The 26,581-nt window shown below is 40.4% G+C and overlaps 1 protein-coding gene across 5 annotated transcripts in view; it reads left to right on the top strand.

Annotated features, from left to right (window-relative positions):
- The window catches only part of ZPLD1 (zona pellucida like domain containing 1), a 417,570-nt gene that overhangs the window by 157,069 nt on the left and 233,920 nt on the right, over positions 1–26,581 (top strand). Inside the window, exon 1 of one of the 5 annotated variants that reach the window (XM_041725944.1) lies at positions 4,892–5,177. The exons of 1 other annotated variant lie outside the window; for it this stretch is intronic. In XM_041725944.1, coding sequence (XP_041581878.1) covers positions 5,059–5,177 — 119 coding nt within the window. In that variant the 5' untranslated portion in view covers positions 4,892–5,058. Of the gene's footprint in view, positions 1–4,891; positions 5,178–26,581 lie in introns of those variants that run through there. 3 more of the 5 variants (XM_041726019.1, XM_041725962.1, XM_041726012.1) reach the window with 3 other exon arrangements.

Here is a 26,581-nt window from a genome sequence, read left to right as displayed (position 1 = left end):
CTGTGTCTCTGCCTCTTTCTGTGTCTCTCACGAATAAATAAAATCTTAAAAAAAAGTTTATCTTAGTCAATTCCATTTCTCAAAGCCTTGATCTGCTGAAGCACTTTTAGGCCACCAGAATATAAAATTCTTTCTATGCAGGTAGCAGATAACAAAGCAGCTTGCTAAGGCCTTTTTTGTTTTGTTTTGTTTGGTCTTTGTATGTTTTTAATGTAACTGGAATGTTCCTTTTCCTGAAGTTGTCTAGTCAGTTCTATCAAGAAAATCAATAAAGTTACTTCTACCATTTACCATTTCATACATGGTGAAGTTAGGACCAAAAATATACAGGTTTTTTTTTCTAGAGACATATGCTCATCTCAGAAAAAGATAGATACAAAAAATGTTTCTCAGGTATCTAAGGATTCCAATCTTTGGCAGTATTTGCAAAAGACAACAAGCAACATTTCATATGACAAATCCTTCTGGTGCCATAAATCACTCAGTGAAGAGAAATTTGGGGCTATTTAGATTAAAACTATTGGGAAAAAAGTTCTGACGTTGATCTTTGCCTGGTGGAAAAGAAAAAAGAGCAGAGGACAGGGTTATTAATTAACTTCTGTAAAAGACACTATGGTTCAAAGCTAAGCCAGATATGCTATATAATTAAGTGCTTACCTAGATTATTACCAGGATATCTTGCCAGGAGATTTAGTAACCCAAAGACTACTTCTAATCTCCTTTTCCCCTTCCTTTTAAAAAAAGTATAATTTAAAAAAAAGCCATAAGGACAACAAACACCAAGGAACTGGTCTGGGATGAAGCTGAAATCTTTATTAAGAACATAATATAAATCATTTTAGTTTGTTTGAAGTTAAAGCCCCCAGATATATGTCCATACTGTACATGTACAGCTTTCCAATTTAGCAGAGAACATAACAGCAGTGACTTGGAGTAATCTGAATTAAATCAAATGGCACAGACTGGTGACCTAGATAATAGAAATTCCCTTTTCCCTTCTTATTTGTCATTTCAGGTCAATATCTTGTTTGGAAATCAGCTACATAAGATAACTATTGTCTTAAAAGAATTTTCTTTTAGAAGTTTTAGTGTAGAAATGTTTTAGCACACAGAAATGTGGAGCAATCTTAGTATTTTTGCCAATCTTAGTATTTTCTTTCCATTCCTCCTTTTTGCTCTTGAGTTATTTCAAAGCAGATCCCAGAAATCATGTCATTTTGCGGCATGCATTTCTGATAAGGCTTTTTTTACTTCATAACAAGCATGCCATTACTCAATCTGACTAAATCGAAAACAATTCCTTAATATCATTTAATACTGAGTCCATATAAATATTCTTTATTATCCTCCCAATTTTTACCCTGACCTAGTGCTAGATCATCTCTCGCCTGCCCTTGACTCACTTCTGTGAATGAGTAATCACGGACGATGGAGAACATCTTTGCTCTTTTTTTCAGTCCAGAGCAACAACTTAAATCCCTCATTTTCCAGTTTCCCTGATTCTGAATTTTGTTACCACTACTTAGGGCAGTGTTTCAATAGCCAAGAAATGAGAGTAATAAGCCAAAGATGAAATTCAGTAATACATTCTGCCTAGAGTATCCTTCCCAAGCCCCTTGGGAGGCACATGAGCAGGAAATGGACTTAGCTATTGGTTGTGAGGATTTCCTCATAAGGAGAAAAGTGTTTTCTTTTCATTAAGATGATATGTCTGTTTATATTATCAAGTGATCTATAGTAGCCTTAGTTGTAGTAGGTCATTAGTTCCTGCCTTCAATAAATCTTTAGTGCCAGTTGTGTGTGGAGCATTGTACTAGTCAAGAAAATACAAGATTCAAGCAGAAGCACTCTACAGAAAATGAAGTGCTGTGAAAACCCAGAAGCAAACTATTTTTTGCTTGGGTTGTTGACAAAGAGCATTTGACTTGAACCTTGAAATACTTCTAGAATTTGAATAATTGGACAGGAAGAAAGGTGATTTTGGGTGGAGGAAAGAGAGTAAGCAAAGACACAAAGGTAGGGAAACCGAAACACATCAAGTAAATAATGAGGAGATCAATGTGGTGAATATGATACACTTCAGGCCAAACATCATGGAATATTATGACTAGCTGTGCGGCTAGGTACAGAGGTTATGTAATCACCCAGCAAGCAGAGATTCCAGTAACTGCTCTCAACCACTGCTGCCAGGAACCAATAATCAGGGAGTGTGTTTAGAATGTCAAGACAGTGATTGTTAATATGTGACCAACCAAGAGAACTGATGCATGATAGAGGCATCTGGTACAATGTGATATAATAATTAATCCTTCTAGATAATATTTTACCTCCTAATCTAAACTAGTGGTTGGGTCAATAGGCAAACAATCCTACTGTTCATTAGAGCAGAACTTGGCAACTTCAGGAGGCTTGAGAAGTTGAGGCTTTATCAAGTGAAGTTTCTTTTGCTATGGGGCTGGATCTTCCTTAGATATTTCAAATGACAACCTCATATGGTTTTTTTTTCTTTCTTTCTTTTTTTTTTTTTTGCTTTATTTCTAAGGCAAAACATCAAAACTATGTCATTAACATAGTTTACATATTAAAGTCTTCTTGACCCCAACCCAACTTACAATTGCTATTATCTATGAGCTAAAGAATAGATTCGAATGGGGATGCCTGGGTGGCTCCGTGGTTGAACATCTGCCTTCAGCTCAGGGCTTGATCCTGGGATCCCGGGATCGAGTCCTGCACGGGGCTCCTTGTGGGGACCCTGCTTCTGCCTCTGCCTCTCTCTGCCTCTCTCTCTTTCTGTGTCTCTCATGAATAAATAAACAAAACCATTAAAAAAAAGGAATAGATTCAAATGATGGCAACATTGCTGATTTGGGTTTGGTTTGCTGCTTTTAGCACTGAACTAAAATGTCCTGGATCAAACGATGACTTCGTATCACATTGTCCAGTGTCCTAGCCCAGGCCATTTGCTTTATAGGGCCTGAGGAAAAGCCCTTTTAAAAGAATTCTTGAACATCAGCTAGAAAGATATTCTCAGCTAACATGTATCATATGTTCATTATGTACACAGCACGGTGTCAAGTCTATCATGGCTCTCATGATTTATCTTCATAACATTACCTGATTTAATCTTTATAACAACTCTATGTGGAGGTTAATACAATTATTTCCATCTCATAGGTGAGGAACTGGGGCTTAGAGGTGAGTAATAATTTACACCGGTTCACATAGCTAATAAGTGATAGGGCTGGTTTTTGAGCCCTGCTAATCCATTACAGCAGGCCAAAGGCCCTGAGTGGGGATGGAAGCCCGTGTGTTGTGATGAGAAACAGACTGGAAGAGCCCATTGCTACCCTCTGTCTCTTCAATTTCCACCCAGATCATCCTGCTTTCTTGCTTCTTGTTATTTCTTATTCTGAATCTTCTATCTCCTTGTTCCTTGTTTATAACTAATTTTTAAAGTTTATAAATTATTTCCTCTTTCACTCATGATTTACTTCTAGAGTGCCAGCTGTGCCTGCTAGAAAATTAGAAGGAGAGCTAGCAAGTGAATGAATGAATGAATATAGTACAATATGATAAATGTTGGATTAAGGTTGCTCTGAGGGCACAAAGAAGGGGAAAAAATCAGAATTTGAGACCTGGGAGATGGTGTTTGAGTATGTCTTGAAGGAACAGAGGTTGGACAGGTGAGGAAGTAGGAAGACCCTTCTAGGCAGGCACACTAGTGTTTGTATAGTCATTGAGTTGGGCCAAGAGTCAGACACAGCTGAGATCTGCCGGTCATGGGGGAAGGCTGGAGTGAATGCAGAGTGAGTGCTTCCCAAGGTGGTTAAGAGATGAGTTTAGAGAGAAAGTCAGGGGCCAGACCCTAAAGCACTTGGGTGCTAAGTTAGAGTCTGAGTGTTTCAAAGTTATAGGAAATCATGGAAAGGTTTTAAGTTGGGGAAATGCATAATTTTGTATTTTAAAGATAGCATTCTGGCTGGAATCCTCACATAGCCAAGTGTCCATTTCTAGGCCTGGAAAGGGAAGACCTAGTTTGCACCAAGATTGGGTGCTACCTGCCTTGGGAGACTTTAAATCCCTTCATTACCCTGTGGTCTTCCCTCAGGGAAGAGCTCAGTCTTCCATCCTAACGCCTGATCTCACAAGTCCTGCTCACCTGGGTACGAGGCAGCTTTTGTAAAATGGTCTTTAAAGGTGGGATTTATTATTGTAACCACTCTGGCCTACTTGCTGGACATGAGATGCTCAGATTTCACACTTCCTCTCAACTCTCTCCACTGACTTTCTCATGTCTCTCTAGGTTCTGGGTTACTGAATTACCATGCTGAGTTTTATGGTTGTTTTGTTTTTCTCTGCTATTACTACTGAAGTCTAGGGGAATTCATGTGAGCTGCTCTATAGACAGCAAATCCACTGAGGCAAGTGGGAGGTTGTGCTGCTGGGGCAGATGCAGCAAGTAGCATCAAACAAGCCACACCCAACAAATAATTTGGGAGTCTTTAGCCAAGCTACTATTGCAGGCAGCTTAGAGCAATGAGGGTCAAATATTTTTTGCTTGTGTACTGCTTACTTAGGTACCACAACCTCCTTATACACTTTGAAGTTGACACCTACAATTTTTCATATGTTTCAGGAGTTGCGAACGTAATTTCTAGTGTGTTGTACATAATGAGATTTGAAATTGTATTAGTTATCACGGTCTGTTTTAAGCTGCTAAAACTTTTAATGCATGCAAAAGCTCTGCATTTTTACATTCCCTCCCCACATTTTATCTTTCTTCATTGGCCTGGAGTCTCTGTGTTGGTTTCTGGACACTAGATAAAACAGCCACCCCTTCCAGCCTTGACAGACCCGTCTTGTGTAAGATGAACCTTGTCAATTAGCCAGACTGAGCTCCTGTTGTCTCCCAAAACTTCCTGATGGTCCAGGCTGCCCTCTTTGTTCTTAGTGGCTCCCAGCAGATGAAGAAGGCACTAAGACCCATTAGGGTTGCAGTCAGCACCTGCATGCAGGCTGATTAGGAGCCAAATTGGACAGCAGCTGGAAAGCTGGGAGATGGGCTCCCTCTGCACTGAGCCTGAGTGTATAGCTGCTCAGACATGCCTGTTTAAAAGCTGTTTTGTTTCCTATTATCCCGTGGGATTCACCAACACGTGGCTTGTTGGCTATCAGAGGTAGGTGATTTGGGGGCTGGCCCCTGCAGTGGCAGCTGGGAAAGCTGGAGTGCTAGATGTGTGCACAAGCTTTTTTCTAAAAAATAGAAAATAATAGTCACATACTAGTGACTTTGTTTTTTTGGAATGAACAGGAGGGAGAAGGTGGGGAAAGCGTTCACCAGCTCATTCAGGCTCCAGGGAGGATTGCCGTCAGTACCTGGATGTGTGCTAACTAAAAGCTGGACCTTCAAGCCACGGCTTGTGAAATATGCCATCAAACCCTTTCCCGTAAAATACGGGGAAATGGGCACTTTTGCCTGTTTCTTTTGCACTAAGGCCTATAGTGAGTCCTCACATGCCTATTAAGAATTGCTTCTTTGTTTACCATAGTCTTTGGGGGTCTCATGAATGCAAGACTCTTTGACTATCAGAAATAGGCAATCTGGAGGCCTGTTCCTCTGGTGGCAGCTGAAAAAGCTGGGGCACCAGACATGTGTACAAACCCCTTCCAGAGGTGACCTGGTTTTATTGTTGGAAAGAGCTAGAGGGAAAAGGGAGGACAAGTGGGCCTTAGGCACTCTGTGGAGGATCTGAGCCCTCAGATGCGTGGCTAATTAGAAGTCCTACCTTGAGGCAGCAGGTTATAAAGTATGCAGTCAGACCCTTTCCAGGGAAAGACTGGGAGATGTGCATTTTTGCCTGTCCCTTTCACGCTGAGCCCTGGAGGATGGGCAATGTGAGCGCTTGCACCCATTAAGAACTGGTTCTTTGTTATAGTCCTGTGGATTCTGTGGGTCTTGTGGACTCAAGTCCTGTCGTGTGAATCAAACCCTTCATATTTCAGGGAAAAGCTGGAAGTTAGGGGTTCCCATCCGGTTGTACAGCATGGTGCCGGGGGTAGGGTTAGGGCAAGAGTATGTCTCAGCTTTTGCCACCTGTTTCCTTGTGGGTGTTTTCTCATTCAATCCATTTGTGGCCACCATTTATCCAGTTTCTGAATTTCTATCGGAAGGAATTGTTTCCTATGCAGTTGTACTCTTGGTGTGTCCATGGGAGAAAGGAAATTTAGGAGCTTCCTACTCACCATCTTGGTTCCTCCCTCTGTCTGATGTCAATTTGTTTGCTCCGTGAACTTATATTTCTATTCTACTGTTCCTTCCTAATTTTATCCTAACATATTTTCTTAATTTTGGAAATTTAATTACTTTATCACAATTTTCTATCACAAATGTATATTGGAACATAAATTATTTTTTAAAATGTCTTGTGACTATAAGACTAAATATTTTTTAAAAGATTATTTGAAAAAAAATTATTTATTTGAGAGAGAGAAAGAGAGAGAGATAGAGGAAGAGGGGGAGGAAGAGCAGAGGAGAGGGACAAGCACAGAGCCCAATGTGGGATCCAATCCCACAACCCTGAGATCATGAGCTGAGCCCAAATCAAGAGTCCAGCACTCAACCAACTGAGCCATCCAGGTGCTTCATGACTATAAGACTTAAATACAACAAATAAGCAGTATACGAATGACTAAAACAGAAATCCTTTGAAACATAATCATTTGATATAAAAATCAAATCTTGTTAGCAATGCATTTTCATGAAGCTGGATAACTGCTATTATTTTTTTTTTCCCCCAGCTGGTTCATGTGTCTATGTATAGATGATCATGATCATTTTCTGGAACGAGATAGAGTTCATCATTCATTTAATTTATGTTTTTCATTTTCATGAATGTAAGTATTAGGAAGTTTTGTTTATATTAAAAAATGGCAATAGCAGGAATGCCATGACAGCTGGCTGGAGCAGTGGGAAATGCACACTGTTAAGCAATAGGACACCTACTTCTGTTTCTGACATACAAATAACACGGTTTTGGACAAATCACTTGCTAATTCTTGGTTTATCTATAAATTGGGGGGGGGGGTGGCCTAGAGGAGTTTTAAGGCTCTTTAGAGCTCTATCATTCTTTAATAATATGAAAAAAGGGCAGATTAAAACCACTTAGGCATTATTACATTATTAGGTAGAAATATATATATAAAGAAGTATCAATAAATGGAAGTGATGGAAGTATGAAGTAAGCCTTGCTTTCAAGGTGATTATAATCAAACTAGTGTTACCAAATAACACTAATAAAATAGGGATTAGATTGCATGTGTTTAAATGTTAAGTGTTGTGATAACAAACACAGGCAGTTGCATTAAAGATTCAAGACAAGTCTCTTCATGGCACTGAGCTCTGTAAGGACTTCATGGAGAAGATGCATTTTGAAGGGGACTTTGGTGGTCCAGGTGGTGTAACAACATGAGAGAAGCACAGAGGAACCATAGACCACAGAAGCATATTCTGGTGGTGGCAAGGGGACTGGGGGGTGCATACTGTCCACTGAAGGGAAGAGGGGCTGAGGTAACAGGCAGAGTGCACACAGATAATTGAGGTCTCTGAGAAGCAATTAGAGATAATGTATAGTTAGTTATTGACGGTAAATGTGTTCTCTGACACAGACACTGAATTAGCAATAGTGTTGTTCATAGGGGAAATATGTTAAGGTTCTGTAGGTGTCTGGTCACATTTTCTTCAGCTGATCAATAAATACATAAGCTTGTGTTTTGTGTATTTCTGCTTAAAGATAGATATTATATTTAATATATCTTGTTGATTCATTAACATTGAACACATGGCCAACAGCTCGTCCTGAACAGGGATCATCAAACACATAGCTCCTCTTCCTATGGTACATGTGCTTGGGAACACTAGATGGCCCTTTAGTGCTATACTTGTGACCCATTTTAAACAACAAAATCATCAACAAATAGCATAAAATTGTGAAAAACATGGCATCCTAGAGAGCACAAAAAGGACACTTGTTCACAGTCTGAGAGCTGAAATAAGAAGGTAGAGTGTCACTTTGTTCAAACTCAGCTGGGAACATAATGATGGATTCCTCAAAATTTTGTTGTTCTGTGTATGTCCATGAATGATCTGTAAAGTGCCTGAGTATTGTCTTTGGAGTTACAAATACATTTTAGTGAGTAGGCAAATTCGCAAATATGAAATCTGTGAATGGCGACAATCAAATACACTTTGATGAGGTGAACTGTAGCCAGCCATTAACGAGATCTGAGCAGAGGAATGCCACAATAAGAAATATTTAGGAAACTCAGTTATTCACTCGTTTAATCATCAGACATTAAAGGAGCCTCACTGTGTGTTAGAGTTTGCACAAGGTGCTTGGAATACAAATGAATAAACACGTCGCTTACCCTTAAGGAATTTTCATCTATGCAGACATAGTTTAAGGGAGAAGCCTGGAGGGAAGAATGAGGTAACCAGGAGTCTTCTTGCCAGAATCATCCTTGAGGTAATGAAGACTGGTTTTGCAAAGTAGCAGTGGCAGTGGGGAGGAAAGCCAAACATGAAGGGAGAATTAATTGGTTTTATTTTTGTTTGAATAATTGAGGGAGAATTCCCATATATTCTAAATTTTAGGTTGAAGAAAAGAACGCCGAACATGTATGCTTGTGTCTCAACAAAAGATATCTTCCTCAAAATAGGAGGCTTTGGGAGGGAAATCTGTCCCTCTTCTTCCTCAGGACTGTTACATGCTTTAGCTGTCAGTGTCATTAAGGGTAGAGTGATAAAAATTGCATTCTTTAAAATTAAGAATGAAATAACATAAAAAGACTAGATTTACTCCTGAAGGCAGAACACACAAGTTTTCTAGATTTCAGAGATTTTGTTGATTTCTATTTGGACCAATTCTGAAAAACATTGGTAATGACATTCTATCTATTGACCTCAGGTATTCATATTGCCCATGTGTAGAACCATGGGCAGCAGCAAGGACCTCAACTCTTAACCTTCTCTTGGCAGATGCATAGCTAGTTTAATTATTTGTTTTCTGTTCTCTAAAGTTTTTTGAAAATAATTTCTCTTGTCTTTAGAGTGAGAAGTATGTAATGCTGATTTGTTAATTACTAACATCCTCCCTATGATGTACTGTACTGAATCCTTATACCCCAGCAAGCTTTTCCTCTGCCTGAGTGAGGTCATAGGCCAGATGGATGCTATTTTTGAATCCAGTAAATTCATCAAATAATTATTTTCTCCCTGTGTGTCAGGTGCTGTGGTAGGCCCGGGCATGAGAAAGATGGACAAAATCCTATCCCAAAAAAGCTGATAATCTTCAAAGTCTAAGAGATTCTCCAGACACTAAAATATCACTTAATGTTTCACCCTACAGACAACTCCTCTAAATGTAACATGAAAGGTGGAGCGAGAAGAGCCTGTCTCCTTTTGAGAAATGTCTATTCAGGTTTTTCCACTTCTGAGTTTTTGTTTGTTTTTGCTCTTGAGTTCTTTTATATTTTGGATATTAACCTCTTATCAGATTATATGGTTAGAAAATATTTTCTCCGATCCCATAAGTTGCCTTTTCACTCTGTTGATGGCTTCCTTTGCTGCACAGAAGCTTTTTAGTTGGATATAGTCTCACTTATTTTTCTGTTGTTGTCTATGCTTTTGATTTCATATTCATGAAATCATTGCTAAGACCAATATCCTGGAGATTTCCCCTATTTCCTTCTAGGGGTGTTATAGTTTCAAATCTTAAGTCTTTAATTCATTTTGAGTTGATTTTTTGGTATATGATGTCAGATTAGGGTGCAATTTCATTCTTTCACATGTGGATATCATGTCCAGTTCTCTTAACACCACCTGTTGAAGAGACTTTTCTTTCCCCATTGTGTATTCTTGGTACCCTTGTGATGTTGCTATATGCTTGGGTTTATTTCTGGACTCTATTCTGTGCCCTAGGTCTATATATCTGTCTTTATGCCACTAACATTACTGTTTTTCATGTTGTTGCTATAGTGTTACAATATATTTTGAAATCAGGAAATATAACATCTCCAGCTTTGTTCTTCTTTTTAAAGATTGATGTGGTTGTTGGTGGTCTTTGGTGATTATGCATGAATTTTTTATTTTTTTCCTATTTTTATAAAAAAGCCATTGGAACTTAATGCAAATCAAAACCATGATGAGCTATCACCTCACATCTGTCACAAACACATCTGTCAAAAAAACAAAGACAGGTGTTGGCTCCAAGGGTGTAGAGAAATGGGAACCCTTCCTTGACACTGTTGGTGGGAATGCAAAACAGTACAGCTACTATGGAAAACAGTATTACCATTTGATCCAGCAATACTGATTTTGGGTATTTCTCCAAAATAATGGAAATCATCATTTCAAAGAAATATTAACACTCCCAGTTTATTGTAGCACTATTCACATTTGCCTAAATATGGAAAATAGCCTAAATGTCAATGGACATTTGGATTCTCTCCATAGTTTGGCTATAATTGATAATGCTGCTATAAACATTGGTGTGCATGCATACCTTTGAATCACTATTTTTGTATCTTTTGGGTAAGTACTATAGTAGTACAATTGCTGGATAGTAGGGTAGTCCATAATTCAATGAATGGTATCGGGAAAACTGGAAAGCAACATGCAAAAGGATGAAACTGGACTGCTTTCTTACACCATACACAAAAATAAATTCAAAGTGAATGAAAGACCTTAATATGAGGCGGCAAACCATCAAAATCCTAGAGGAGAATGAAAGCAGAAACCTCTTTTACCTTGGCCATAGCAACTTCTTACTAGACACATTACCACAGGTAAGGGAAACAAAAGCAAAAATGAACTATTGGGACTTCATCAAAATAAAAACTTCTGCACAGCAAAGGGAACAGTTGACAAAAAAAGTAAAAGGCAGCCTACAGAATGGGACAGGGTATTTGCAAATAATATATCCAATAAACAGTATCCAAAACCTACAAAGAACTTATCAAACTTACTACCCCCAAAAAAGAAATAACCCAGTTAAGAAATGAGTAGAAGATGTGAATAGACACTTTTCCAAAAAAGACATCCAAATGGCTAACAGACACATGAAAAGATGCTCAACGTCACTCATCATCAGAAAAATAGAAATCAAAACCATGATAAGAAACCATGTCACACCTGTCAAGATGGCTAAAATTAACAACACAAGAAACAACAGGTGTTGGTGAAGTTGCAGAGAAAGGGGAACCCTCTTGCACTGTAGGTGGGGATGTAAACTGGTGCAGCCACTGTTGAAAACAGTGTGGAGGTTCCTCAAAAAGTTAAAAATGGAACTACCCTATGACCCAGAAATTGCACTACTAGGTATTTACCCCAAAGGATACGGTGGCTTTTATTATCAGATGCCACAGTCTTTGTTTTAATAAAGACTCATGCTTGTAAATGATTATTCTAGGAAGGTCAATACTGATGTGTTTGAGGCAGTATCTCTTGCCTATAAGTTTTAACTGAAGTATCCTTGTTTAACTGGAGAATTCTGTAAATGTAATATTGTGAGAGTTGTTCAGAAATGAGGCTGTTTTACCCATATGCCTCTTCAGGTAGTTGCTGAAAGCAATGTGAAATCATTTGGTCCCATGTGTGGAATGTGATGGGGCCTGTCTGCTACAGGAAAAGTAAGGTAGCTAGCTGCCTGTGGGTGTGGTGTGTGGAGGAAAGGGCCCACACACTCTAATTATGAGTCTTTCTGGCGCCAGTCCCATCTTTCTAAGAGTAAAATACTGGAGTAAGTTCATTGACCCTTGAAGGACTAGTTAATTTTTTTTATAAATTTATTTTTTATTGGTGTTCAAGTTGCCAACATATAGAATAACACCCAGTGCTCATCCCATCAAGTGCCCACCTCAGTGCCCATCACCCAGTCACCTCCACCCCCCGGCCACCTCCCCTTCCACCACCCCTAGTTTGTTTCCCAGAGTTAGGAGTCTTTCATGTTCTGTCTCCCTTTCTGATATTTCCCACTCATTTTTTCTCCTTTCCCCTTTATTCCCTTTCACTATTTTTTATATTCCCCAAATGAATGAGAACATATAATGTTTGTCCTTCTCCGATTGACTTATTTCACTCAGCATCATACCCTCCAGTTCCATCCACGTCGAAGCAAATGGTGGGTTTTTGTCGTTTCTAATTGCTGAGGAATATGAGGGACTAGTTAAAATAGAAATTCCCTACTCTGTGAAATTGTAATAATAGTAATTTCCTTCAGGACTATTACATATGTTAAATGAGATCATCTACGTAAAATATGCAAAAAATATTGCAAAAGCATATGGGTTAGCTGCTGTTAATAATAATAATAATATATGCATTGGTGGTCTTGTACTTCCCATCAGGGTCTGAAGAATTTGCTGGCTAGATCTCACTTCTTTTAAAGTGATGACTTTTTCCCCCGTAAAAACCATTTTGTTGAAGTATAATTGATACATAAAAAACTGTACATATTTGGTGTATAAATGTGATGAGTTTGGACATGTGTATGGACCCATGAAACCAAAGTCATTGGATCTTTGTTTTGATTGAGCCCCATGTCATGCCATTGATATGTCACTTGCTAAGCTAACATAAGGGTTCACCGATGTTCAACTTAGTAATGTGAGTGCCCTACACTTTTCACTCTTGATTATTAGATGGTACAAAATCAATATGGACTAATTGGAAGCTTAATAAATCATATCCCATTTCCTTCCAAGAGATATATTTTGCTTAACAAACTCCTTTTCTAAGATGTAAATAAACTGGGTCTCATTGTTTTCACTCAGAGCTATAATCAAGATTAGATGAAGCATGAGAATGTATTGATGCCTGAAGTGAGCAGGAAGGGGAATCTTGGCCTTGGGACCATTGGTGAACGACTGACTCTGTTGGGAGGCATGGCCTTGTGGCTGCCTCCAGGCCCGAGCTGAGCAAGATGGAGGTAGGAGGGTGTGGGCGTGTACTTTGCCAAGGGCAGGTGAATGGTTGATGTGTCACTGAAATTCCCCAGCAGGCTGCCTATATGGCTTTCTGGCTGTGGGGAGGGTTGCCAGTGATTGAGGAGAGTTGTCAGAATAAGTTTAGAAGGCAGCAAATTAAAAATGATTTATATTTGTGGCTAGCTCAGTCTCTTCTAACATAGCTTCTTCAGGTTATTCCAGTTCAGACCAATATCTCTCCGATGTTTTGGCTTCTTGAAGGTGAATTAAAAAGGGAATGGAAGTAAAGGATATAGGGAAGAGGAAAAGCATTTCTTCCCTTTTCCCTGTGGAAAAGTAGATCAGAATTCTAGATCTCTTATCTCTACCTTCTTTTTCATCTTGAGTGTGTGGCTAAGCCAGGGATTTAAAAACCTATTCCTAGGAATGCATAAGGCCTTTCATAATTTTTTTTCAAGTTGTTCTTCTATGTAGAAATGGCCCTCTCTCCTAACTGCCAATGGAAATAGTAGTCTTTCAAAATTAACATTATTCCTCTTCTAAATATAGAAGTGGAGATAGCAAGTTACCTTTGGAGGCGATTTTACATGTACTTGAAAAATCCCAAGCGATTTCCTTCAGAGAAACGTAGGGGTCTGGTATTTTAAAGAAAGGGTCCCAAAGAGTCTGTTGGACTTTATAAAAGTAGCATCTCTCAGAATCCCCTTGGGTATGCAGTTCTCATAAGAAAACTAGTTGGGATTGAAGCGGCAAATTAGAAAAAAATAGATGTAACTATATTTGTATGTCAGACTGGTGAAGTAGGTCAGGCCAGTTATACTCTCAAGGGGGTTGTGAAAGTTTATCCCAGGGCACCCTAATGATTGCTTGGAGGAAAATCAAGGAAATGCAACAGACCATTTAAGCCAGGTTTGCTGTTGACAGCAGAGAAGTACAACTGGTTAAGGGAACATGCCTAGAGTATTTCTGTCCACTTGGAGAGAGGAATCCGTCTCTTACATAGAAGGCATGCCTACTCACTCTTAGAGATACAAGAGGGCATTTTCTGTCCCATTTCTGTCCCCTTTTCCCGGCCCTTCTTCCTTTACCCAAACCTCTTACATTCCTGAACATGCATTCCATGTAAGCAGAAGTGTTGTCTGTCTTGTTCACTGTTGAGTCTCCAGTGCTTGGAATGGCGTCTGGCACCCAGTGAGCGCCCAGTGAATTACATATTTTTTGATTAGTAAATAGAGAAGTTTAAACTTGGGGAAATTCTGAAGTTGTTCAAGATTAGTTCAGCTCTTAAGAGATCTAGTGGAATTATTAGCTGAATATACCAAGAGAAAATTTAATAGGGTAAAATGGAAGACTCTGCCCTTGGGTTCAGCAATCAACTATATGAGGTCTCCAGATGGGGAAATATAGTTTGATGATATGTGAAAAATTTGGTTGACAGTAAATGCAATCTAAATTAGCAGTGTGCTATGACTACAATAAAAACTGAATATGATCACAGGCTACACTAAGATACGATGTCTAGACTAGAGAAGGTGATAGCTTTTGTCTTCTTCATGCTGATCGGGTGGTATTGGAGTCTTGTTTTTTTGTTCTGTATGCCACGATCAAAATAAGATGTAAATAAATAAGAATGTGTTAAATGGATACTAGCCGGAGTAGTGGGAGGGCTCGGAATGTGAGGGCTAATTGTGATATTGAGAATATTTTTAGTAAGCCTAAGAAAAGGTTCAATGAGCTCCATCTTCAAATATCTGAGGGGCTATTCTGTGAAGAGGTTCTTACATTTGTTTTTTTTGTGATCTTTGGGGCCAACACTAGGGCAGCTGGACAGAGGTTTGAAGAAGACAAATTTATCTTACCACAAAGATGGATTTATTTATTTTTAAAGATTTTATTTATTTTTTCATGATAGACATAGAGAGAGAGGCAGAGACACAGGCAGAGGGAGAAGCAGGCTCCATGCCAGGAACCTGACACGGGACTCCATCCCGGGACTCCAGGATCGTGCCCTGGGCCAAAGGCAGGCGCCAAACCACTGAGCCACCCAGGGATCCCCCCAGAGATGGATTTCTAAATGTGTCCGAGCTCTACAGAGCCTTGGAGAGGAGTGAGTCTTCTGTAACTGGAGCTATTCAAGCAGAGGTTGCACGAAGACCCCTGTGTTTGGTTGAACTAGAGGCTAAGACGACTTCATCGAAGTTAAGCTGTGTGGGCAGGTGGAGTTGTCAGGAGGGGTGAGACATTTCACCGATTTCAGGGCCAGCCTGACATTGGAATTTTTCCAATGAACTGCACTGCTGAGATACAATATAAAAGTATTCTTATTTATCTGTTCTGGCTCTGTGGCACCCAAATAATGTAACTCAGATTATCTGGAACTTGTTAGTGGATGCAATTATTCATTTAAAACTATTTCTTGGGCACTTGTGCTGTGGTAGGTACTTGCTAGGGGTTGAAATAGAATAATGAATGAGATCCAGTCTCAGCCCTCAGGAACCTTAAGGTGTACCACTTGCAGGACCTCTGTGCTACAAGGCGGACATGTCAGCTTAGAGGCTCCATTCTCAGACTTCACTGAGCATTTGGTTCACTTCCTTATAATCTGGATGCTTATTGGTTCTTCCAACAGACTGAAATTTTCCTAAGGGCAGGGATTGTCTCTAATTGTCCTTGAACTTTTACAAAATCTCAAAGCACAATGGTTGGCATAATAATGGGTATTTAATAAATGCTTGTTTAGACAAAACAAAGTGTACAGGTCACTGCCCTGCAAATGAGTCGAGAACCAAAAATTCTAAGAAAGACCAGTGGAGGGACTGTGGCTTAAAAATGGTGGAATCATAAGAAGTCTCTTTCTAAGCCTTGGTGCTAGGGGCAGGAATGGGTTGCTGGGTGTGTAGAGCTGACAAAGCCAGATTGGCTGAAGGATGATGGTGTCAGGCCACAACGCCACTAGACAGGCCATGAGCAAGAAGGTAGCTAAGGGGTCTCACCAGCTTCTGGTATCCCTTAGTCAAAGACATCACTCAGTATCAAATAGCACATACAAGAATGAGTTGTAGAAGCATTAGAATTCTTCAGGTTTGAATTGCAGGGAGAGGAGGAGAAGGTAGTTTCAGAGAAGCTGAAGCTCAATGTCAAGGTAGAGAAGTGCTTTCCTTATTGCAGGGAATGGGGTTGGGCCCCGAGGACCAAATCAGAATATAAGAGGAGAGGTTATTTATTCTAATAAGTGGCATTTGGAACAAGTTGAAGAATCCACCAAATTTAGAAGCTACATCTTCCCTGGGCAAGGAATCTACTTGATGTGATCTAGCGCCTGAAAGAGTGGAGTGTGGTGGGGAGAAGGGAGCAGGGCTGGATGCCAGGCTGAGCTGGACAGGTTGATGCAGGTGGACACTTATATTTAAAAAAAAACAATATGTGCTTCATCTCTTCATTCATTTTTACATTTTGAGTTTTCTTTTCTTTTCACCCAGTTTCTCAGTAAAAATTCCTTTCCAAAAGCCCAGACTTACTAAGTCTTTTTAAGAGGGTATGGCATTAAGTGCCTAGGCTCTGGACTCTGGGGACAAACTCCTAAAGGTGTCTGTTAGCTTTGCCACTTGCTGGGCAGCATCCTTGAGCAAGTGTCTTTACCTTCAGGAGCTTCAGTTTCCTTGTTGTAAAGTGAGTTGTGAGGATTAAAGGAGACCATGTGTATAAAGTTCTTCACATAATATTTGAGGTCAAAGTTAGTTGTGTGTTTATTAATGTCACCAAGGGGAAGAGGCAAGATGGCGCTGTGATGTTATCCATCTCCAAGCTTTAAGGGAGACATCTTCATATTTGAGAAGGAAGAAGAGGTAAATTCTATTTCGGGCACATTGAGTTTAATGAGCGTGTGGAAAATCTAGATTGAATGATAGCTCAGGATCTGGCATTCAGGAGGAGGTTAAGGCTGAAAGATTTAACTTTGTGTGTCAAAATGCAGAGATGGTCAATAAAAGAGAACGTCCGAGAAGAGTATTTAAAATGAAAGGGTGTTTAGAGTGAAGTGTTCCTAGGGCGTCTGCCTTCTATCTTCAAGAGTTATCTGAAGAAAGTGATTGTGAAGGGGATCAATAGGAGCAGCCAGCGGTGGATGAAAAACCAGGATAAGAGGAATGTTGAGGAAGTCAGAGGAGGGACGTTGGATTAAGGAAGGAATAAGTGGTTAAGGAACAGTCAAGGGAGCCAGAACTGGAGGTGGCCATAGACAAAACAATTATTATGTCACTGGGTTCCTTGGCCAGGGCAGGCAATGGAGCAGTGGTGGCAAAAGCCAGACTGCTGTTGACTGAGAAATGAAAGGGCATGTTTATTATATATTAAGGGAAAAATCAGAGTATAAAGTCATATGTCTGACATGATCCATTTTACTAAAAAATGCAGAGAAGTTAAAGGAATATTCACAACTGGTGATGGTCTTTAAAGCATCATAGTTTCTTTGATAATACCCATCGCCGACCATAGACAATGGAAGTCCAAGCTTCCCCCGCCTATTTTCGGTTCTGGGCTACCTTTGACAGCTTCTGACTTTCAGACCTTCAGCCTGATTTCGAGTCTGCTCTGCATCCCAAGGCTGAACTCTGCTTCCTGTCCCTGATTTTCGGTGCTCTCCAAAGCCTGAGTAATTACACAGCCCTGGTTCTTCCTGCTGTTTTGTAATTCCACCTCCACCCATTTAGCTTGACCCTTGGGACACAAATCCTGGCCGAAGCCGGGGTGGGGGTGGTGGTGGTGGGGGGGCTCATGCTGGCCCCCTTTGAGGGGCTGGAGCAAGGGTACTGTACTTAGGAGTCGTTGCTAGATGTTGCTAAGAACTTTTTGCTAATTAGCAAATTGAAGCCCTAGCAAACTGGAGTCTTCTAGGGTTACCGTAGGATACATGTTCCCACGGAACCACTTCCCACTTTCCCATGCTGAGTCATGTCCTGGTTTCACTTTCTCAAGCCTGATAACTATTGTCAATGACACAAAAACATTTTATCATTGATTAGAGAATTTTTCACACTTGAAAACTAGTTTTATTTTTCAGCTCAGTCATGAGAGGAGAAGCAGGCCCTGCGTTTTTGGGAATACATGTGTCCATTCACCTCCGGCCTTGACAGCACCCCTACGGGGCCGTGTGACTTTGGGCAAATTCGGAACCTTTCTTTGCTTTAGTTTCATCATCTGTGAAAGAAAATTATGACATCAACCTTACCCATTTGTTGTGAGAAATTCGTGTGAGAATGTTACACGGGACTAGCACAGGTGATTGCTTTTTTGTAAGCTCTCTCCAACTCTATTACTTTACCCCTGGAAAGCACCTTATCCTTTTCCTGACTGTGAGCTACCACCCATGAAAAGGGAAATAGATAAGAAAATATAGCTACTGAGTCAAATTGTTATCCCTATCTCAAAATGTTCCTTTATCCCCAAACGTTCTCCTGTCCTCTATAATTCTGAGCTTGGCTTGCCTCCTTCTCTGGGTATATTATTTTTGAAATATGAACCAGCATTATTTTTTTCCTTCATGTACTCCCCCCCCCCCTTTGTCTGTTTCTTGACTCCATAATAGCTCACATTCATTGTCTCAGGAGAAGGAGAAAGCTTCAAGATTGAGTCCCTCTGGGATTTAGTGGGAAGAAAGATACTTCAGTGGAGGTGGCTTGAGGAGTAAAGAGTGGACCTTCTCACTTTTTGCCCCCCCCTCACTTCTAAGGATTCCCTGCACTGTCAGAACAGAAGTGCATGGGGAGGGGTGCTGGGGTGATATAGTCGGTTAGGCCTCCAACTCTTGGTTTTGGCTTTTAGGTCATGATTTCAGGATTGTGAAATTAAGCCTGGTGTCGGCTTTTTGCTCGGTGTAGACTCTGCTTAAGTTTCTCTCTCCCTCTCCTTCTGTTCCTCATCCCCCTTTTTCTCAATCTCTCTAAAATACATACATTTTAAAAACAAATGAATGGGGAGAGGCAGGAAGGATTGGGGGTTCCTGAGATGGGTTCTGTGTCCAGCTGTGAGTCAGAACTGGGGCTTTAGCAACAGCCAGGAAGTGTGGTGGGATCTGAGAGCAGGAAGGGCTATACCTCATGTTTCTTTAGAGCTCTGGGAAGGTGGTGAGACGCTAGAGAACATGGCTCCATGGTATTATTGTCCCAGGAGGGGACTTGGGAAGCCTCAGAGTTTCTCACACCATACTGTGGTGAGGAGAGTCATAGATGATGCCTTTTACAGGTGGCAGGACTTCTCAAAAGCTCCCTTGTCAACTGGCTGCCATCGAGCTTCAGCCAATAGGACGCATTGGTGGGACATTAAAGGGTGGGACATTAAAGGAAAGGAGAAGCCAGGGCAGTCTTGTCTTCCTCTCCCCTCCAGCAGAAGCTGCAGCTTCTCTTTGGTTCTGGATCCTTCTAGATGATCTTCCTCTCTCGTGCCAGTGTCCATTTGTTCCAGTTCCTGCCAGGTGGCCTAGTTCCTCGGTTCTGGTACCATCACCTCCTCCTGGCTCTCCAGCCAAATCTGTGAAAGAGGCCTACTCCTGTTGATCTCTGAGTTTCTTCATTGTACCCTGGGCTTTTTATGTCTTCCAATACTTTTGCAACCCGTTCTTCAAATAAAAGGTGCTATCTGGTGTGGGCTTTCTTCTCTTGACTGGACGCTGAGTGATACAGTTTTGTTCACCTTCCTGCTCTTACCAAAACCAAGATCTCCTCTGAGATTCTTGCCTCCCCTAGAGCTCTTTCCATTTGGGATGGTTATTTTCCTCCCATTGGGCCTAGAAGTGAGTTAGATATCCCCTTTGCTTCTTATTGTCATTGTCAGACCATTTGTCTTTCATTCTCCCTAAACTCTTTAAGCCTTGATTCTCATGCCATTAGACTGTGTTGTCCTACCATCCTTCATCTTCTTCTCCTAGTGTCATTCATGTCTGGATTATTTTAGCTTTCTAGTATTCTCTTCAATACTAGTCTTGTCTTAATCCTTGGTGATTTCAACACACATGTAAATAATCCCTTCAATATTTTGCTTTCTCCACTTTTGGAACTCTTCTTCATGATGATATTTCCCTTTATTTTACCTTAACTATCCATTTCCTAGGTAATATCCTAGGCCTTATTATTTCCAATAACTACAACCACTTCATAATCTTAATTTTATATATCCCACCTTCTGATCGCTCCCCCTAGTGCCTTATATTTCTAGCTCCCTCTCTCTGGTCCTCAAACTTCGTCGATCCCTGATCCCAGCGTGGGTTTCAGTGCAACTCATCTGCGTTTTCACTGTTTATTGCTCCCCATGCCTTTATTTTCCTCTTTATGTAAATTAAATTCTATGTTAATTACTCACTCTTGTGCATACCTGAGCAAAATACAGCCACAAGAGGCCCTTCATGCTGACTGAGAAACCAAATGTATTTCCTTGGCCATTCGTTGCCCTCTGTTCCAGATGATTATTTCACACCTCTGCTCTCCTCAAACCTTGTGCCAGCCATGGAGGTGTGCCCACTCAGATCTGTCAAGAGTGCCTGTAGGGCGCAGGTGATGGACAGCTTTTAGTTGTCACTCATTTGGGTTCACTGTGACATTCATCCCAAGGCCATGCTATCCCCCCAATGGCTTCTAGCCAGTGGCTGAGTACAGTGGTAGTATTGGGGTTGGACACTCCTCTCTGATATGGGGCTTTTCTTTTGGGAATCTTTACTTGGGGATACATCATTGTCTGGGTTGAGACTTTCTCAGGATTGTACTGCAGTTTGAGGGTCTTCTTACCAAATCCTTTTTTCTCTCTTCTTTCATAGGTAGAATATCTGCATTTTGAAGTCTTCCCCCATTATTCACAGGTGTTCCTCTAACTCCCTTGCACATTTACTTCCATCTAATGTCTACTTCTTGGAGGATCAGAATTAGTCTTGAACATGTGACTATTTTCTCCCCATCCTCCCTCTTAGCTGAAAGCTTTGTTTCTTATATCAACACAGAAATTGAAGCTATCAGAATAGAATTTCTATGCAGTCATACCATTTTATTTAGTTAGTCACCAGCCTCTATACACTTGTAGTCGGTCTTTCCATTTGTTGCTGCAGATTGCATTGCCGTTTCGTTATCTAAGCTCAAACTCTCTATTTGGGCAGCAGATTCCATCCCAACTTTGCTACTCAGAGAACTTTATCTGGTAAATTTTTCCCAGTAAACTTTATCCCCTCTACATCTCTCTTTTCCACATTACCACATCCCCCTTTCTACCATTTCCATCTGTAAACATGTTATGTCTCGCACTTGAAAAAACCGTTCTGGACCTCACTTCTCTACTTCATATTTCTCTCCCCCTTTTCACCTAAATCCATCAAATGCATTTTATATACTTCCATGCCTCCAGTTTCTCTCCTCCCAACTTTTGAGTATAATTCTATCTAGCTTTCCTGAACTTTACCAAAGCCACTCTTGCTGTGATTACCAATGGCCTCAATGACTAAATTTAATGATCAATTTTAAATCAGTAGTATTTGATACAGTTAATCATTCCCCTCTATTCTTTCTTTTATTTGTTAATATCCACTACATGGCACTTTTTGGTTTACTTTTTTCCTTATTGTTTACTTCAGCATATTCCAGCTTATTTAGTACAAAGGAATGCTCCAGAGTTCTTTATACTTAATCATTGATGATCTCATTCGGTCCCAAGTGTTCGACTAAACTCTAAGTATTGCCAAGTTGTAGCTCTAGCCTGGATCTCCTTGAATTCTAGACTTATGTATCTATCTTCTTACTTGGTATGTCTAGTTAGATGTCTAATAATATGTTCCAAACCAAAACCCTCATCTTTTCTTGCACCTGTGCAAATGGACCACAACCAAAATTGGCATTGACTTCTCTGTTATTTGACTTCTCTGTTAATGGCAATACCATCTGCCCAGTTTTTCAGGTCAGAAGTACTGGAGCCTTTCTAGATTATTCTCTTTCTGCCACACTCAAAATCTGATCTATTAGTAAATCCCTGTACACGTATATCCCAACAAACACACCTTCATCAGTTCATTTTGCACCATTCAGGTGAGGACCTGAATTTTTGTGACAACTTGTAAATTGGTCTGTTTCAGCTCTCAGTTGCCTACAATCTTTTCTCAATATAATATGCAAAGATATTCTTTAAAAAAAGCAAGTCAGCAGTAGCATATAAGAAATAGGTTTTTACTTTTAATTTAGTTCCTTAATAGAGAACCACCTACATTTTACAACTCATCACCCAAAGTGTGACCATTTAGACTGAAGGAATTATGGGAAGAAGTGGCCCTGTTTCTGTATTATTTAATATATTTTTAAATATTTTATTTATTTATGCATGAGAGACATAGAGAGGCAGAGACACAGGCAGAGGGAGAAGCAGGCTCCATGCAGGGAGCCCCACGTGGGACTCGATCCCGGGTCTCCAGGATCACGCCCTGGGCCAAAGGTGGCACTAAACCGCTGAGCCACCCGGGCTGCCCTTATTTAACATTTCAGTCAATTACCTAAATGACAATACCAGGAACATACTTATTAAGTCTCCTGGAAGGAAGGCAGTGGCTAACATCTGAGAAAAATACTAATCAGCTCACTGCGACCATGTCTAATTGGATCTCTTATCAAAGGCAACACAACAAAACTTGGCAAGAATAGTACAAAGATAGTTGGGAAAGTACTGAACTAGTCAAGTTCAAGATTCAATTCTTCCATCTACTACTGAATATATATTTATTAGATAAATTAATCTTCACAATGATTCAATGCCATAGGTAATAATATCTCTCCCACTTTATAGATGAGGAACTGGACTTGGAGAAGTTAGCACTTTGCCAAAGTTACAAGGTTACGAGTGACAGTGCCACAACTTGAATCAAGAACTGGCTTGCAGCTGAGTCTGCACCACTGTTGTTTACTGCCTCCCTTGTACACGCGAGCTGCCCATGAAGGCTGCTGCAAGACTGAGTTAGCATGAGGCACCACCAGGTCCTAGAGAGCCAAAGGCTTAAATTGACTTTTTTTTTTTTTTTTTAAGGATTGATTTATTTATTTTGGCGGGGGGAGAGAGAGAGAAAGAGCGAGCAAGCATGAGTAGGGGCAGGGGCAGAGGGAATCTTTCAAGCAGACTCCCTGCTGAGGGCAGAGCCTGATTTGGGGCTCAATTCTACAACCCATGGGATCATGACCTGAGCCAAAACCAAGAGCTGGAAGCCCAGATGACTGAGCCACCCAAGTGCCCCAGCTTGTTTGGTTTTCTAAAACAAGAACACGAAAAACCTGCATGCCAAAGACAATAACTTCAACTCTTTGTTGTTGTTTTTAAATTATTTATTTATCCATGTGCAACACAGAGAGAGACAGAGAGAGACAGAGACACAGGCAGAGGGAGAAGCAGGCCCCATGCAGGGAGCCCAACGTGGGACTTGGTCCTGGGTCTCCAGGATCACTCCCTGGGCTGAAGGCCGTGCTAAACCGCTGTGCCACCGGGACTGCCCAACTTCAACTCTTTGTTGTAGATTTTGTTCAGTAGAAATATAAATGATTTCTGTGCAGTGGAACTCCAAGACTATGGTTTTAGATCTAACAATCTAATAAACGGCAATAAATATAATTTTAAAAAAAGGCAGTCCTGTCATTCTGCTTGAGACCCTCTAATAATTCTCATTTCATATAGAGTAAAATCAGTCTTTACAATGTCTTAAGGACTCCCTGTAACGTTGGCCTGCTCCCCTTTATTGGATAACTGACCTTGAACTCAAGGTGCTTCAGCCACCTTGGCCTCCTAACTGATTTCCACCCAAACCAGGTACATTTCTACTCTAGGGCCCTTGCACTGGCTATTCCCTCTGCCTGGAATTCTCTTCCAAATAAATCCCTTAATTTCTTAAAGTTATTGCTCAAATCTACCTTTATCATGAGTCCCATTGGGCAATCCTATTTAAAAATGCAATGCCCTCAACATTCTGGCCACTTCCTTACCCTATTCTTTCTTTCCCCCATGGAAATTTTTATCTCTTAACATTTTACATAATTTATTTTTATGTTTATTGTCTGTCCAAATAGTACATAACTTTCATGAGGGTGGGCTTTTGTGTCTTCAGTAAAAAGAAATGGTCTTGGAACATAGCAGTTTCTTGATGATGATGACTAGAAGGAAAGCATGAAGGCTGGCACATGGTATTGGAAGTCTAATAACTGAGAAAAATGGAAGATCCTAAGACATCTTGAATTTAAAAGAATGTCCTGCAAGGATGGGAAATTTTCACTTCTCAAATATGGGAGTGCTGACAGTGGCAAAGTTGTAAGTGACAGAACTTGGCATCTCTGGCCTTTGTCAAGTCCTGGAACAGTTCCACATGTCTGCAGACCTCAGATTAATAATGCATTTTGGCAGCAAACTTAGCCAGAAACTTCTACCTGCAGTATGCCTGGTAAGAGTACAAATTCCCATCTCCAATGGTGGGGCATGCGAACTGCATTTTAATTTAGCACCCCTGTGACTAGTCTAAGCAAGAGCCACGAGGAAAAAGAAAACTGGTTTGATTCATGTACAAATCAAGGGCACTCGTTCTCCCAGGAGATTCATGACCTGTCAGGGTTTTAAAGGTACATTTCAAGGTTGCTCCATTCCCAGAGGTGGTGGGATAGGCCTCCCTGGGCAGCTGAAGGATGTCTGCAGATCATTTGCAGGACTCCCAGTTTCTAGACAGCTCTCTTCAAAACTTTCCAGATAGATGGATTTCAAAAAGTCAATAATTTTCAGGATGAATTTAGTGCTGGGAATTTCAAGGCTGATTTTTACACAAATTTATTTCTATCTTGCTAAAAGCATTTCTGAGGAAAAATCAAGCAATTCAGAAGGAATGACTCAGTGACAGGAATTATTTTGGCCATGTGAAATATCTTCAGATCCTAATTCTGAGCCAGAAAGGTATACTACTTTTTTTGAGGTTGTCCGGGATCTTTTTGTAGATTCTTGTTCTATACTTATGGAGATTATTCTCCATCCCAAATCCTCACCCCCTGACAATTTTTCAGTTAACTGTCAAAGGTTATGTTTGATATTTTCTGCTCCACACTCATGCCATGTCTTTATTACTTGTTTTTTGTCTTTCTTCCTTACTTTATTTTAAAGGAAAAAGAGTCATATAGACATTTTCCTACTATAATCTGATTTGCAACATTTATTTTTTTCTCATAGGATCCTAGAAAGGCTCATTAATACAATTTCAACAACCATAAACCTTTTCTACTTGTTTATCTTTTTTTTCTTTGCTCCTCTTCCCCTCATTCCATTTCTTCTCTCTTGTTCCTACCTCCCTGGCACTTCCTTGGTTAGACATCTCTTCCTCAGTTGTCAATGTTCTCTCTTGATTTGAGCTTCCATTTCTCCTCAGCGCCTCAGATTCATAGAATGTTGGAAGAGACAGGTCTTTAGAGAATATCTGCCTCAAGAATCTCATTTTTAAGGCAAAGATCCTGATGCCCAGAAAGGCAAAAGAATTACCCAAAAGTTCACAGCAAGACAGAGGCAGAAATGAGTCCCATGCTCAGACTTCTGGGGCTGTGCTTTTCTGTGCTGGGCTCTCCCTTTTTCTGTTTTCATAAGGCAAAAATCTACAGATTACCAGCTCAGGGACCACATTTAGGCCATGGACAAGTTTTGTTGAACTGCATATATGTTAAAAAATGTTAATATTTGGACAGCCCGGGTGGCTTGGCAGCTTAGCGCCAGGGCCTGATCCTGGAGATCCGGGATCAAGTCCCACGTTGGGCTCCCTGCATGGAGCCTGCTTCTCCCTCTGCCTGTGTCTCTGTCTGTCTGTCTGTCTGTCTCTCTCTCTGTCTCTCATGAATAAATAAATAAAATCTTTTAAAAAATGTTAATATTTAAAAGTGAAGGATTTCAGGTAAGATCTGGAGGCAGACAGCATAATGAATAAGAAAGAGCTTGATTCTTAGAGGTGAGAGCCCCAGTTCAAATTCCAGTTAGTCTTCTTGATAAGAACTTACTATTGCAGACTTAAAGGCAAAATTATCCTTCATTTTCTTCATCTATAAAATGGGGTTGACAATAGTCCTTATCTTATTGTTAGAGGAATAAATGGTGCCTGGTACTTAGCAAGTGCTACATGTGTCTCTTATCTACCTTTCATCATCATGGTCATAATGTATTTCTCACCCAGAACTAGGAGGCTATGCACATATATGGACCTTCTTCGCCTCACTCACCTATGCACATATCCTCTGTCCTCCAAGCACAAACCCTGGACTTTGAGGTCTCCATAAAGGCTGTTAGGAACAGTGAAATTTTGCAAACTTACTCTTATCTGGAGGGACACTCTAAATTTTTTAAAGTATGAAATGATATAATATTGAGAAGAAAGAAATGCAATTATGTTACTTCAGATATGCAGAATAATGTGGTAGTCAGGGGTGCTGAGCTGGGCTGTGTGTATGAGGGCAATGTGTTTCAAATTGCAGGTGTAAGGCTCATTAGCAGAAAGGGAAATCAATTCAGGAAGGTGTGACTAGAATTTTTAAAAAGTGAAATAAAATAGATATGTTCTACATCAGGGAAAAGTTGTTTTGTG

Source organism: Vulpes lagopus, chromosome 1, assembly GCF_018345385.1.
Source record: "Vulpes lagopus strain Blue_001 chromosome 1, ASM1834538v1, whole genome shotgun sequence".
Classification (NCBI taxonomy): domain Eukaryota; kingdom Metazoa; phylum Chordata; class Mammalia; order Carnivora; family Canidae; genus Vulpes; species Vulpes lagopus.
Note: the sequence above shows the minus strand (reverse complement) of the source record. Positions and strands in the feature narration are given on the sequence as shown.